This window comes from Barbus barbus (assembly GCF_936440315.1).
Source record: "Barbus barbus genome assembly, chromosome: 32".
NCBI classification, from domain to species: domain Eukaryota; kingdom Metazoa; phylum Chordata; class Actinopteri; order Cypriniformes; family Cyprinidae; genus Barbus; species Barbus barbus.
Window position 1 is genome coordinate 12,396,355 of NC_136760.1, and position 16,323 is coordinate 12,412,677.

A 16,323-nucleotide genomic window follows, 5' to 3' on the forward strand; every position below is an offset into this window, starting at 1 on the left:
TTCCTCCAGGAACTGAGTTTGACACCTCTGATTTAAAGCAAACTTTATTTTCACTTTGAAAATCTACCACAAATAACAAACCATTAATGCTTTTAAATCTCATATAATTTCTGTAATTGTATAATCTTACATACTATTTAACATGGATATTATGCCCATTTTTAAAAATTTGTTTGCATATGCCACAATGTTTTCCAGCATTAAAATAATTTTATCACAGTATTATCACGTTAAAACACGCAGGGCCAGATTATTGATGTGAAAAAAATACTGCCAGGATTTACTAAAGACATGAAGTTGATGTGACTGACCTGGATGCATATGTATTTGAATAAATTTTCTTCTTCCGACAGTAAATTTATTTAAAAAGAGTATTTAAATAAATCATGCAATGTGATGTAAGGTTTGATAGAATAAAAACATGACAAGATTTCATAAGATACATATTATTCTTTAGTATGAACATTTTTTATACTGTTTTCTTTTTTGTCCTTAGTTCTCCAGTATAAACAGTATATAACAGTAACATATGAACATCATTTAAACAAAGGCAATTTACAGTGACAAATACTCGGTCATTGCATCCATTATTTATAGTATCTTTTAGATAAAATAATTTATTACATATAGCATCAACAGTGATATGTTCTTCAAGTAGCTGTGAATTGTGAAAGTCATCTGATACTGTTTGTGGACTTACGTTAGTGAACCAACTCATCAAGCTGTTAATCACATAAACCAAATAAGTACATTCTCTTTGGGATGGGCACATGAAGAGCAGCGATTGCTGTTAAACCATAAACCATTTCCACACAAAGCAGTAGAGACTGCTGTCAAAACAAAAATGTTACAACCGTTTTGTTTTGTTTTATCATTTTATGGTTGACATGAATTCAATTTCCCTTTACAGAATAAAACAGTTGTCATTAAAGTAATAGCTCAGGGCGGAGATCTTGCTAAAAGTGTTCAGGTTAGTACTGTGTTGGAGGATGTTGTTTACTGGTGTTGTTTATGAGAGAGTGCCTGCTGAAGTGTGATCTCCAGTCTCTGCTGAAGAGCGTCTAGACGCAGGTCCAGATGTTCCTTTAATCGTCTCTCCATCTCATCCATTCGCTTCTCTACAACAGTCTCCAGAATTTTCTCAAACTCTCCACAACAGATATGACCCTCCCTATAATAATAATAATAAAAAAAAAGTATATACAATTAGTGGACAAAGTCAAGGACACATCCAAGGGATAGTTTACCCAAAAATTAAAATTCTGTCATTAATTACCCCCCTCATTTTGTTCCAAACCTGCAAGACCGTCGCTCAACTTTGGAACACAAATTAAGATATTTTTGATGAAATCCAAGAGCTTTCTGGCCCTACATAGACAGCAAGGAAACTACCACGTTCAAGGCTCAGAAACACAGTAAGGACATCATTAAAATAGCCCATGTGACATCAGTGGTTCAACCGTTATGTTACGATGCTACGAGAATACTTTTTGTGCGCAAATAAAACAATAATAACATAATTTATTCATCAATTCTTCTCCTTGAGTTACCGTCTTCTTCCATTTTGGAGAGTACCCCAGAACATACTCCATGTATTCAGCGTTGTTTACATTCATTAGACAGCGTGCGCATGCTGAACGTAAACAATGCTGATTATGCTCTGGATATTCCAATAATGAATTGAAAAGTAGAGTAGCACTTTTTTCATTTAAAGTACTTCTATTTTAACAAAAGTGCAATAACATTTGGTTTGCAAACACTTAAAAAAAATAAGGTGCTTTTTTTTACAGCAGTATTCCTTTTATAGTAGCAGTTAAAGGGGTCATCGGATGTCCATTTTCCAAAAGTTGATATGATACTTTAGGGTCTTAATGAAAAGTCTATAACATACTTTAGTTAAAATTTTTCAACGGTAGTGTAAAAAACACCCTTTTTACCATGTCAAAATCAGCTCTGCAGAAATCAACCCATTTTTTGCATGTTGCTTTAAATGCTAATGAGCTCTGCTGACCACGACCCTCTCTTCTGTGGGGTGACGAAACATGCTCTGAGAGACTGTTTACTTTAGCCGCGAAATTTGCTAACTAGCACGTTATTAGGAATTGCGATTGCAAAGATTCATTAAAAAACCTTATACTCACTTCTGCTGTAAGTGAAGCCAGATCACGAATTACTCGCGTGAACATTAACGCATTTAGGTAGATCGGGGGCGCATTCCCTTCAAAAACAAAAGTAATCCACTGTGTCTTCAGCGGCTCAGATGTTGGGAGTAAATGACGACTGCTATGTTCATTATTACATCAAACAACAGAACACCTCAGTGGTTTAGGAGCCATTCTTGTCTACATCTGCTGCGGCGGTGAAACAATGGCGGACTGTTACAGCTCACTCAGGGCAGGTCTAAGGTAAGACGGCTGTGTCAATCGACAATCGTGGGATCGTGGGAGCGGCCTTCGTTCCGTCACACAGACAAGAAGCTGAGAACGGCCTGATTTGAAAAAGGGGATATTATTTTTAGGGATTAAATAAAAACCACTGGGTGGATTTTTATCATTATATGGTAGATGTGTACACAAACTACCAACATTTATGTTCAAACAACATATAAAAGTGAATTTAGCATCTGATGACCCCTTTAAAATACTTCTTGTAAATCTCAGCTTATAACATTAATGTAATCAAATTAAATATAAAATCAAAGCTATTAGCCACTGCCAGGGTATTAACGTTTTTATAGAAAATATTTTATAGTTTGTTATAGAAAGACAAGTTATGCTCAGAGTCCAGAGCTGGTGAGCTGGTTAACACAACCAAACTTATGTGGCTTCAACCACCATGGTAACTGAATGTCTGTTTATTGAAAACCACACATGACTCACACTGACCGTTCTCCATTGTTCTTCCTCTCTGGAGATGTGGCTTCCTCCAGTCGGAGCTGCGTGACCTGACTGCATACGGTCTGCAGCATTGGAAGCAGGTCTGGCTTGATCGTGCCGGTTTCAGAGCTCAGCAGGGCAGACATGGCTCCAGGGGTCTGGTTCTGGTTGCTGGTAGACAGAAGCTGCCTGAGGCCAGATGGTAGATTTGGGCCTGACTCTGCTCCTGCAGAACTAGAAGCCTCACCTCCTCTTGACAGACAACTCAAGGCTCCTCCTCCCATGAGCAGAGGAATGAATCCATTGAGCATGTCTGATTTATTCTGGACACAACACACACAAAGAATGATTGTTCATTTGCAAGGAAGCTTTGTGCTTTTCCTCCAAATAAACTATTGTCTAAAAAACTCTGTTTAAGAGTGAACATGTTGTGTGAGGTTATGTGAGAAAATATATGAATCATAATACCTTAAATCTGCATATATCACATTTGCATATTAAAAACATTCCTTTACTATACTTGCCACTGCCAGTCAAAAGTTTGGAATGATTTTTAATTTTTTGACAGAAAATAATAATAATAACAATACAGTAACAATAGCAATATTGTGAGACATTGTTAAATCTTATGGCAAAGCTGAATTCTCAGTAGCCATTACTCCAGTCTTCAGTAAGTCAGTGTGCTGATTTGCTGCTCATATACACACACACACATATACATATACATATACATATACACATACACATACAAAGAAGGCTCTGAAAATAAACCTGCATTGTTAATTCTTTTGATCTTTTATTTAAAAAGTCCACAAAAATATAACCTTTCATTGGAGAATAAGAATTTAAAATGGGAGGAAATATCATTATGAAATAAATGTTTTTCTGTAATACACATTGCCCACAAATACTTTTTGAAACCCCCATTTGCCAATTTAACAGCTCAAAATTTTCGCCTATAATGCCTGATGAGGTTAGAGAACACCTGAAAAGAGATCAGAGACCATTCCTTCATCCAGAATCACTCCAGACCCTTTAGATTCCCAGCTCCATGACGGTGCTTGTCTTCTTCAGTTCACCTCACTCATTTTCTACAGGGTTCATATCAGGGAACTGAAATGGCCATAGCAGAAGCTTGGTTTTGTGCTCAGTGACCCATTTTTGTGTTTTTGAGGTTTGTGTTTGGATTATTGTATGGTTGGAAGATCCAAACATGGCCCATTATAAGATTTCTAACAGAGTCAGTCACTTATTGATTTTTTATCTGTTGGTATTTGATAGAATCCATGATGCCATGTATCTAAACAAGATGTTCAGGACCTCCAACAGAAATATAGGCCCACAACATTAAAAATACAGCAGTATATTTGATTGTACACATGGGGTACTTTTTATGCCTGTGTTCACCAAACCCATCTTGAGTGCTTGTTGTTAAAAAGCTCATTTTTTAGTTTCATCTGACCATAGAAGCCAGTGCCATTTGAAGTTCCAGTCGTGTCTGATAACTGAATATGCTGGGTTTTTTATTTTTTTTTGGATGAGCAAGGAGAATTTTTCTCGAAACCCTTCCAAACAAGATGTGGTGATGTAGGGGTTGTTTGACAATTTTTTAAAGGTTTTCAGACCCCAAGGCGCAACTATTTTCTGCAATTCTCCAGCTGTGGTCCATGGAGAGTCTTTAGCCACTCAAACTCTCCTTCTCATCGTGCATTAGGACGATATAGACACACGTCGTCTTCCAGGCAGTTTCATAACATTTTATGTTGATTGGAAATTCTTAATTATTGCCCTGATGGTGGAAATGGGAATTTTCACTGCTCTAGTTCACTAATTTGTGAAGCTCAATTATCTTTTACTGCACATCAGAAATATATTCTTTGGTTTTTCTCATTGTGATGGATGATTAAAGGAATTTGGACTTTGTTTTTCCTCCTATTTATCACGTTCAAGTTCAAGTTCAAGTTGAGCTTTATTGTCATTCCGCTACATGTGGGGACGAAATGTCGTGCCTCGCAGGACCACGGTGCTACATAAATACAGACATACAACAATGAAGTAAAAAAACACTATAAACCTATACACAACTAACCTACTTGGTGGTCCATGTTTCAGGAGGTAGGGGTTTGCATGGGGTTTCAGAGGGCGGCGGGGTGATTTGAGTTCAGGGCTCTCACAGCCTTGGGGAAAAAGCTGTTGAGCAGTCTGGCGGAGCGGCCTTTGATGCTCTGGTACGTCTTCCTGATGGTAGGAGCTGGCAGAGACTGTGGGAGGGATGGGTGGAGTCCTTCACGATGCTGTTGGTTTTGCTGGAGCATCGTGTAAGGAAAATGTCCAGGATGGAGGGGAGAGGGGCACCGATGATCTTTGCAGCTGTGTTCACTGTCCGCTGGAGGGTCTTGCGGTCAGCAGCACTGCAGTTCCCGTACCAGACAGTGATGCAGCTGGTCAGCACACTCACAATGGTCCCTCTGTAGAATGTGGTGAGGATGGGTGGAGGGAGACTTGCTCTTTTCAGCCGGCAGAGAAAGTGTAGGCACTGTTGTGCCTTTGTGGAGAGTGGCATGGTGTTGGTGGTCCAGGTGAGATCCTCCGTGATGTGCACCCCCAGGAATTTAGTGCTGCTGACTCTCTCCACAGTCGAGCTGTCGATGATCAGTGGGGGGTGGTCAACGGAGTTTCTCCTGAAGTCCATCACAACCTCCTTTGTCTTCTACACATTGAGGGACAGATTGTTAGTGCCACACCATTCAGCCAGCTGTGCCACTTCCTCTCTGTAGTGCGTTTCATCTTTGTTGCTGATGAGACCTACCACTGTTGTGTCATCAGCAAACATGATGATGTGGTTGGAGCTGAACTTGGCAGTGCAGTCGTGGGTCAGCAGTGTGAAGAGCAGCGGGCTGAGCACACAGCCTTGTGGGGCACCTGTGCTCAGTGTGGTAGTGCTCGAGGTGTTGTGGCCGACACGGACTGACTGAGGTCTTCCGGTTAGAAAGTCCAGGATCCAATTACAAAGGGAATTGTTAAGGCCCAGCAGGTTTAGTTTATTTATGAGCTGTTGTGGGATTATTGTGTTGAATGCCGAGCTGAAGTCAATGAACAGCATTCTAACATAGGAGTCTTTATTTTCTAGGTGGATAAGAGCCAGGTGGAGGGTGGAGGAAATTGCATCGTCCATAGAGCGGTTTGGACGGTATGCAAACTGGAGCGGGTCGAGTGTGTTGGGGAGGCTGGTTTTGATGTTGTGCATGACTAGCCTCTCAAAGCACTTCATCATGATTGGAGTCAGTGCTATGGAACGGTAGTCATTTAGACAGGACACAGGTGATTTCTTTGGTACCGGTATGATTGTTGTGGATTTGAGACATGTGGGGACGACTGCCTGGCTCAGCGAGGTGTTGAAGATATCTGTTAGAACATCTGTCAGCTGTCAGCTGTGCAGCACAGTCTCTCAGAACACGGCCAGGTATGTTGTCAGGACCCGCAGCCTTGCGTGGATTAATCCTAGATAGGGTCTTCCTTACGTCAGCTGGAGACAGACAGAGTGCCCGGTCGTTGGGAGGTGTGGGCAGTTTTTGTGCAGGTGTGCCATTCTGCATTACAAACCGTGAATAAAAGTGGTTGAGTGCATCGGGGAGGGATGTGTCATCATCACAGGCCTGTGGCGGGGGCTTGTAGTCAGTGATGGTCTGAATGGCTTGCCACAGGCTCCATGTGTCTCTGCTGTCTGTGAAGTGATTGTTGAGTTTTTGAGCATATGACCGTTTTGCATTTTTGATGCCACATGACAGATTGGCTCTTTCTGTTTTGAGGGCTGCTTTGTCTCCTGACATTTATATTTCTGTGAAACAGGAAGCTATGGCTGGATAATTTCATGTTCATAATCATCCTGGAGTGCTCACAATTGTGAATATGAATGGGAATATAGTTCAGAGATATTTTACTCATAAGAATTTCTAGGGGTACCAATAATTGTGTCCAACGTGTACACTCAAAAAAAAAGATATTCTCCCAACACTGTTCAGTTTATTTAAAAAAAAAAAATCATTTTCATTTAACACCATTATGTTAGGTTTCCCATTTATGCAATTGCATTGTTTTAAACGGACTTGAAACAGTTGCGTTTTGACTCAACTCAATATTTTAATTTTGAAAGAACACAAAATATTTTATTTGTGTAACTAGGAAGTGGATTTTCCCTTCCCATCATGCTTTTTACAGGGCTGGATAAGGAGAGTAAATCTCAAAATAAAATGTTATTTTAGGCATTTTTTATTTAGATGATAAAATTGGGAGACTTGTTAATGTTTAATGCTCTTTTATGTTTGTATTTAAAAGAGTTTCTGGTATGTTAGTGTTTTGGGGGGTTACCATTGTGGTAAAGTGTAGAGCATGTGCTTGGGTTGTGGACCTCCTAACATGAAGCAAAGTTGTTTTAATAATATAAAACAACTATGGGAATGCCATGGATGTAACAATACCATCTTATGCTATGCCTAACAAGTTGGCTATAGTGGTGGAAATTTTGATTCTTTCCAGAGACTCGTTCATTTTTCGTTCGTTCACCAAAATGATTCGTTCAGATTCGTTCACTAATTCGTTCAGTGACCATTTTTCCATATTACACAAATACGTCAGCATGTGCGGCAAAATGTGTTGTTCAACTAACGTATTTACTTGTTACAAAATAAAAACCGATTTGGCTTCATTAAAAAGTGTGCCCTTCTCATTAAATGAATAAAATAAGTCTAAATAAGTTATCAAAGTCATTACTCTTTTTATCTTTTAAATTACACTCTTTTCGGATGACCAATGCACAAGTGTTTTTTTATTTGTTTGCATACTAGGCTAGTTAACATTTAATTGTTTAGGCAGAGATTTACACGTTCAAATCTGAGATTATGTTAAACGAGGAGTTATTCTGTATGTAAAATATGAATATAAACAAGCGTGCACAGTACGGATACCTGTGCTTTGCATCCGCTTTCTGCTGATTGATGAACTAGATTGACAGAATGGCCGACCTACCCGGTCAACGAACTGGGTATAGCTACCAGTTCGTTCAATTCGTTCACGAACGGGAGATCTCTCTCTCCTTCAGACTCAAAACAGAGCCATCTCGGTCAATGATGCTATTATATTCGTTCGTTCGATCCAACCAATTACATGCCCCTTCTAAACCCGAGCTGAAATGCTATTTGCTGACGTGAGTCACGTGACGCAAATGAGATGGGATGACGTGACGCAAATAATCAATACTGCCATATTTTTTTATGTTTCACAGTTTTTAAACAAACAAAAGTGCATGACATGACTAACATAATGAAATATTTTTTTATTTAAAAGTATGTAACTGTTCAAACATAAAACAACAATAATATAAATAAATAAAACAAAATGATAAAAAAAAAAATAAAAAAAAAATAAAACAATAATATAAAAAAATAAAACAAAGAACCAGTTGTTCGAACGACGAACGTAATAATGAGACGAGATGTATGTATGTAACAGTTCATTTGACTCTTTCAAACTCAAAGCAACTCAATGAAGGGCGTATTCGTTCACTAGATTCAACAAATCACATGCTCCGTCCTCGTATCATACTCGAAGGCTATTGTCTCGAGGTTTAGTCATTCTTTGACAGATGAAACGGTCCAGAGCTACGCATGCGCGCAATAGCGGCGCGCTGCGGTGGAGGGAGGAATTTCAGTGAACGAGAAATATGAGTCAATGGATTACCTAAAAGATTTGTTCAAAAAGAACGATTCGTTCACGAACGTAACATCACTAGTTGGCTAATGCCTAAATTTACGTAAATCCAACGTATCGTTTTTTTTTTAGTGTAGAAGGATGTCTGCCTAATAATTTACTTTCCAGTTAAATGTTTTAGTTTGAGTTCAACAAGCATAAAAAAAAACACTTAATCAATGTATCGATTTCATTTAAACTATATTTGATCAAATTGAGTTGGCCCAACTCAATTAAATTTCATCGCATGAATTTGTTTTTTATGAGTTGGGCTGCACATATTTATTGGATGGAAATCCTTCCCCTCAATTAAATTGAGTTCATCCAATGAATAATTTTTTGAGTGTATTTGAGAAAAACATTTATTTCATAATGAGATATTTTCCCATTTTCAATTGTTTTAGTTAATTGAAAGGTTCGATTTTTTGTGATTTTTTTTAAATAAAAGATCAAAAGACTTAATAATGCAGCTTTATTTTCAGAGCCTTCTTTGATCATATTTATCAAGGGTGCCAACAATTCTGATATATTGTTAATTTTAGGCCCTGTGTACATATACATCCATACATATATACACATACACATATACACATATACACACACACACACACACACACACACACACACCTCGAAAAGGTTTTTGACCCCTAACTGTTTTTTGGGTTTTTTTACATTATTTGCATATGTCACACTTAAAAGATTGAGATCAAACTAATTTTAATATTACACAAAGATAATGCAAGTAGATACAAAATGCAGTTTTTAAATTATTATTTCATTTATTAAGGGAAAGAAAAAAAATCTGTCCAAACCTACCCGGCCCTACGTGAAAAATGAATTGCCCCCTCCTCTTAAATCATGAAAGAACTGTGATTAACCACTTTATTTTAGAAAACTGTGTTAAATTTCACTACCCAGGCCTGATTACTGCCAGACCTGTTGAATCAAGAAATCACTTAAATAGAACCTGTCTGACAAAGTAAAGCATGCTTAAAGAACAGCACATCAAGAAAAGAAAACTTGAAACAGTAATGAACCTTCCCAGGAGTGGCTGTCCTACCAAAATTATTCCAAGAGTGCAATGTCGATTCATCCAGGAGGTCAAAAAAGAACCCAGAACAACATCTAAAGTACTGCAGGCCTCACTTGCCTCAGTTAAGGTCAGTGTTCATGATTCAACAATAAGAAAGAGTCTGGGCAAAAACAGCATCCATGGGAGAGTTCCAAGTCAAAAGCCATTGCTGACCAAAAAGAACACAAGCTTGTCTCACAGTCACATTTGCCAAAAAATATTTTGATTATCCCCAAGACTTTTGGGCAAATATTCTTTGGACTGTTTAGACAAAATTTGAACTTTTTGGAAGGTGTGTGTCCTGTTACATTTGACGTAAAACCAACACAGGATTTCATAAAAAGAACATCATATCAACAGTCAGACATAGTGGTGGTAGTGTGATGGTTTGAGGCTGCTTTGCAGCTTCAGGACCTGGACGATTGCCATAATTGATGGAACCATGAATTCTTCACTCTATCATAAAATCCTGAAGGAGAATGTCCGGTTGTCAGTTTGTGACCTCAAGCTCAATTATGGTTTATGCAGTGTAACGGAGGTCGTCTTGTCCCAAAATATAACAAAAGGTTAAACGCACAAAAAAAAAAACTATCTGAAGCGGGAATCGAACCCCGATCACACGCGTGATGACGCAGAGTCCTAACCGCAAGACCACGTCTCGTTGACAAATAGAGCTGCACTCAGTCTGTATTCGACTCAGACCGAAAGCCTCAAAGGGAGAAAAAAAAACAAACAAACAAAAAAAACACAATCAGTTATTGTTGTTCGGGCGCCAGACAAGTATATTATACCCGTCACATTTTTATATTAATTTCATCCCGGATAGCAACGGACAACCAAACCATCCGCTACATACAAACAAGAGGAAGACAAAACAAAATACGAACTACAGGAAGAATACGTAATTTTCTTTGTTTTAATGAGGTACCGTTTTTATATTCTAGACAGGTTTTATTATTATTATTATTATTATTATCTCAAAGCACTACAATTCCATTCAAAAAAAAAAAAAAAAAAAAAGGAATTAATCGAGCAAAACCAAATAAGACAAAATAACACTTTTCAAATATGCATAAATGAGTGAAATGTGTATGTGTGACTAGTGAGTGGAACACTGACCAAGCTGGCAGCACGGATGGCTAAGAGTGACTCGGGAATATTAGCGGCGGCAGCCGGTCTTGGCTCCTTTGATAGGAGTATGGTTCGAACCTCCCGTTCAATCCCAGATGTTAAAAAGAGGCATTCACTGGCCAAGAGAAATGCCCTTTAGCAACAGGCTAAACAGGTAGCACCACCTCCTCTCCACAATCCGCACACTCCGAAAACGACGGATTCACCCGCAAGGACTGCCTCCAAAAAGTACGTAACTGGTCAGACCAACCTCTTTCCGGTCTCTAAACCTCACACTATATACACATAGACTCCTCCTCTTAATTAGTGCTGCTTCCAATCCAGATATAATATCATTTGGAAGGCGGTGATAGAAAAAAATAAATAAATAAATAAACAAAGGGGCAGTATAGAAAATATCTGTAATGCCACAGCAGGTTATGCAGCAGCACAATGATCCCAAACACACCAGCAAGTCCACCTCTGAATGGCTCAAGAAAAACTAAATTAAGGTTTTGGAGAGGCCAAGTCAAAGTCCAGACTTAAATCCAACTGAGATGCTGTGGTATGACCTTAAACCAGGGGTGTCCAAACTACGGCCCGCGGGCCATCTGTGGCCCGCTATCACTCATGTGGCGGTGAATTTCCAAGGTGCATTTTTAAAATAATAATTTTTAAAAAAAGCCTACATATACGAGACAAATAAGAAAGCCCTCCAATATCACATAGTTAAAGCTGTTCTATAAGCAGCCGTGGGGAAAAATGTCAACAAAATATTGTCAGACACTGACAGACTGTTACAAGAAACACCTACAATAAATGATATCTGCCAAAGGGGCAAAATCTGTTGAATCTACTAGATTTATACAAAAATGTGAGTGGGAATGGAACTTGCCCATGCAAAACTGACCACCACAATGCTTGTGTGCTGCTATGTGTTAGCTAAGGTACTCTGGGTGAATGTTAGTGTGTTGCTATGAGGTTGCTACTGGCTGCTTACAGACACAAGAGATTCTACACTGGAAAATTTGTGTAGAGTATATAATACCACATTAAAAAGCCTAAAGCAGTGTTGATTCTGCTAAGAAGAAGCTGGATCCAGACCTTTTGCTGGCACTGCACCAGTTCCATGAGGTTCTGCGCTCCTGGTGAAAGGGTGGTGCCCATCTCCTCCATCAAGGTCTGCACACGCTGAAGGTCGATGCCTGGGTCTATACTCGGCCCACCTTGTCTGTCCTTGAGCATCTCCAGTCCCACACCCACATGGGCGATAGCCACAGATGAGCGGCCACCGAGAGAGAGCAGCTGTACGGAGACACAACATTGATGCTCAGCCGACAGAGATCAGTTTGTGTTTGTGATGACAGCCTGCATATTACTTCCAGCTTTCCTTACCTTCACCTCACAGGATGCAACAGGGTTTTCTAGCACTAGATGTTTCCTGTAGAAATGCCTATCATCTTCAGAACTGACCCCCAAAAAAACAACAACAGAAGAATCAGCAAGAGTCGTTATAAATAGTCTATAATATTGTAAAATAATAAATATTTCACCAATTCAAAATAATAATGAACAATCTATAATCAGACCAATTTATTTATCTGTTGTTTATTTAGTAATAATATAATGCATTTTTATTTAGCCTTTTTAAAGCTACAAATTAATGCACGTTATACAGTATATAAAGTAATACAGACCTCATAAAAATGTCAAAATGTTTATTTTTGTTTGATCAGCAGTCACTTAGTTTGAATGGGATAAACACTTTTTAATAGGACAAATAGACATCTTTTTTTTTTTTGGCCTGAATACAAACAGTGATTCAGTGATGTTATTTGTATTTTTGTGTCATTTAACTTTTTAGTTAAAAAGATTATTTAACAATTTTTAATAATTAATTCTTTGCATATAAATAACCAAAAATGGCCATGGGATTTTTTGTTTAACACCCTTTGTTAGAATTATAATCAATATTAGTAACAAAATGTTAAAGAAATTAGGGATTTGTATAATATGAAACCTTAGATATTTATTACTTTACATATTTACTATATTTCCAAAAAGGTCATTTTTAAAAACAGCATTTCAGATATATTAAACCATTATTTTATTAAAACTGTTATATTGTTAAAGTGCTTAACTGTTCAATTTTAATACTGACCAAAATTATAAAGGCAACTTTTGTTTTTGTCCCCATTTTTCATGAGCTGAACTCAAAGATCTAAGACTTTTTCTATGTACACAAAAGGCCTATTTCGGTCAAATATTGTTCACAAATCTGTCTAAATCTGTGTTAGTGAGCACTTCCCCTTTACAGAGATAATCCATCCACCTCACAGGTGTGGCATATGAAGATGCTGATTGGACAGCATGATTATTGCACAGGGGTGCTTTATGCTGGCCACAATAAAAGGCCACTCTAAAATGTGCAGTTTTACTGTCCGAGGGGGTCCAAAAACCAGTCAGTATCGGGTGTGACCACTATTTGCCTCACGCAGTGCAACACATCTCCTTCGCATAGAGTTGATCAGGTTGTTGATTGTGGCCTGGGGAATGTGGGTCAAATAATAGCTTTTAATCTTTTATATCTGCCTTATGTTCAACTGTCTCAATACTTTTGCTCACATCAATGAGTGGGGTGAACTCTAGAAGTGCTGTTCTTTTTATTTGGTAAAGCATGTATGTGTTGAAACAGCTAATAATAAAATGTGGCATTCTGTAGTTTTGTCTCATAGTCATCTTTTAATCATATTTGCAAATGTCTTGACTTCAGAGCCAACAGAGCAATTTTGTCTTTACTGTTCCAATACTTATGGAGAACACACACACATATATATATATATATATATATATATATATATATATATATATATTTGTATTATCTCCCTTGAAGTAAGTAAAAAGCTATCAGTGAAAAAAAAAAAATACCCATCAGTGTGTGATCTTTGAACTTCCTCTCCACGGCAGGTGCCACAGTATTCTCCAGACAGTGAGTACACTTCAATAGTGCGGGCTTCACTGACGATCTGAAGACTGCTGATCACAGATGCAGAGTTAGGTGTGCACAGAAGTGTGACAACACATGGCAAGCCCTCCTCAGCTCTCTCCAGACAGACAGGGTCACACCTGTGAAAAAAATGCATGTTCAAGTTCAAGTTGAGCTTTATTGTCATTCCGCTACATGTAGGGTAGAGCCCTGCATTTCGGGCCGGGCCCAACGGGCCCTGACTTTTTTACGCCTCTAGGGCTGGGCTTCGGGCCAATTTTCACAGTTCAGACGCGGGCCACTGTTTTGGGTTTCTCCTTATTTTTATATTGTAGACATCCATCGAATAGTGATGGAAAAAAATTGCCACGCTGGTGGAAACAACACGAGACCGTGCTGCCGCGACTGAGAGCAGCTCGATGGTGTTTAGTGTCCCGCAGCAGCAGGTGCGCAAGTGACTTCAGCGCAGCTGAATAGTTCTGCGTTCAAATGCACGCAATAGGCTAAAGCTTGCTGCAAAACCCCAGCAAACATAACCATGAATGTGTCTGCGGGAAATAGTAAGGATATATTTGAATTATTTCCTAATAAACTAATGTTTTCTGAGTCTGTGTTGTAAGGATGAAGTTGCTGATCCTAACTCGCCGTCTCCTCATTAGACGCGCCTTTACAGAGAAATGCATCTTTATTGATTATAATTAAGATTATAATAAAAGTTTTTGTTTTCAATTTTTTTTTTTTTCGTTAAGTGATAATTTAAAGCTTTCTATAGATATATTTATCATGTCTGTGAGGCATGTATTCGCTCAGCTTCGGTTCATTTTTGTGAAGCGCTCCTTTTCAAGACTGCAGAAAGCGCATCATGTTTGTTTTCTTTGTTTAATAAAAGAACTACCTTTTTGTTGGTATTGTGAGTGCACACAAATACAAGTAGACCCTTTACAAGTCCGAATTATGTATTACTCTTACCTTTATCAAAAAATTAAATAAATAAAAATAAAAAAATGACGGCGTTGGCTATTTTAATTTGTTTCCACTGAAAACAATGCAAGTTTGCGCTGGTGCCTCCATGCAGAGCACGCTTTAGCTTCCACTCTCCGCACAAACTTAGATATAGGCTAGCGCACATTATTATTATAGCGCAGGTTTAATGTTCAAGTATGTAACAATGTTTAAACTGTTTTAGTACATCTTTAGATTTTATTTTACGCAAGTCGTGATGATATGAGGATAAATTGATCAAACATAGGCTATGATCAGCTCATGCAGCTGGCCGCTTGGTCATTAGCCTACTTAAAAAAAAAAAAAAACTTATAGTCTATTTAACGAACAAAAATGCTCCAAACATTTTTCTAAATTAACTTAATAAAAAAACGAAACAAAATATAATAATTTTGCCATTACACACAAAACTAAACTATTTTAATAGCCGAAACAGTAGTATAAACTGCTTTAGGAGAAGGGGGGGAAAAAAGATGGGCTCAGGTCGGTAATTCCGATAAGCTGTTGGACGTGGGCCGGGCTAGGGCCTCAATTTGAGTGAAAAAAATGTGGCTTAATTAAGATAAATTTTTATTATTTTATTGTAAAATTGCACAGATCAATAGCATATTAAAGGAATAGCTCACCCAAAAACGAAAGTTTGAAGAAAATGTATCTGTCATCATGACATCCAAGATGTAGATGAGTTTGTTTCTTTAGCGGAAAGAAAGATTTAGAAAAAAATAGTATTACATCACTTGCTCACCAATGGATCACTAGATATTAATTGATGGACTGGAGTTGTGTGGATTACTTGTGGATTTTTTATCAGCTGTCTGGACTGTCATTCTGACGGCACCCATTCACTGCAGAGGATCCGTAGGTGAGCAAGTGATGTAATGCTACATTTCTCTGAGGTCACAGGATTGAGTACATTTTCAGCAATTCTGTGGGTGAACTATATTCTTTTAATATTAAGTATTTTTAAATAACTTATTAATAGGTTGGCTTTATAGCCACCAGCATCAACTAAAACGGACTCACCTGTCATGTTCAAACCTGCAGTCATCGCTTGGACTGTTGTCTTGTGTTGTGGTGAAAACATCAGACAGCTGTTTCTGTGATGAGCACAGCCATGAGCTGCGTGCAGAGATCACAGCATCTTCACTCGAGGACATCCTGATAAATGATCTTTCACTGCCAGCCAAAAATATATATTCACACGCCAGCCGCAATGTGCGCTGGATTAAACCGGTTGTTCTAACACAGTTAGGGTCAGCTGCATTATATACTGTACACTAAAATCTAACCATTTCAGTTTTGTCGCTCCTTAAATTTGCAGTGCGAGGAGTTGAAATACATATTAACGTTAGATGAAAAAACACTCCATTAGCGCACTGCTGGCACTGTTATTCGTTTAATAAAAGCAATTATACAGTCTTTATATAAACATAACTCAATCTAACAACATCCATTCACATCAACATTATCACATGCTGAATAAACAACAGCGACGGCAGCTGCTCCAGGACCCACAGAGACACCCGTGCATA

At 38.3% G+C, this 16,323-nt stretch overlaps 1 protein-coding gene across 2 annotated transcripts; it reads right to left on the reverse strand.

Annotated features, from left to right (window-relative positions):
- Positions 1-346: 346 nt before the first annotated feature.
- Positions 347-16,304, reverse strand: LOC306851971 (ATPase PAAT-like). Of its 2 annotated transcripts, none has more exons than XM_079388520.1 (6): positions 15,815-16,304; positions 13,732-13,929; positions 12,199-12,271; positions 11,908-12,108; positions 2,886-3,199; positions 347-1,171 (listed from the first exon to the last, which is right to left on the reverse strand). In XM_079388520.1, the coding sequence occupies exons 1-6, from the start codon at positions 15,946-15,948 to the stop codon at positions 997-999; spliced, it is 1,095 nt and encodes a 364-aa protein (XP_079244646.1). In that variant the 5' UTR covers positions 15,949-16,304; the 3' UTR covers positions 347-996. The 2 variants fall into 2 exon arrangements, with proteins under 2 accessions (XP_079244646.1, XP_079244645.1); XM_079388519.1 differs by having other exon boundaries at positions 435-1,171; positions 2,880-3,199.
- Between the last annotated feature and the right edge of the window lie 19 nt (positions 16,305-16,323).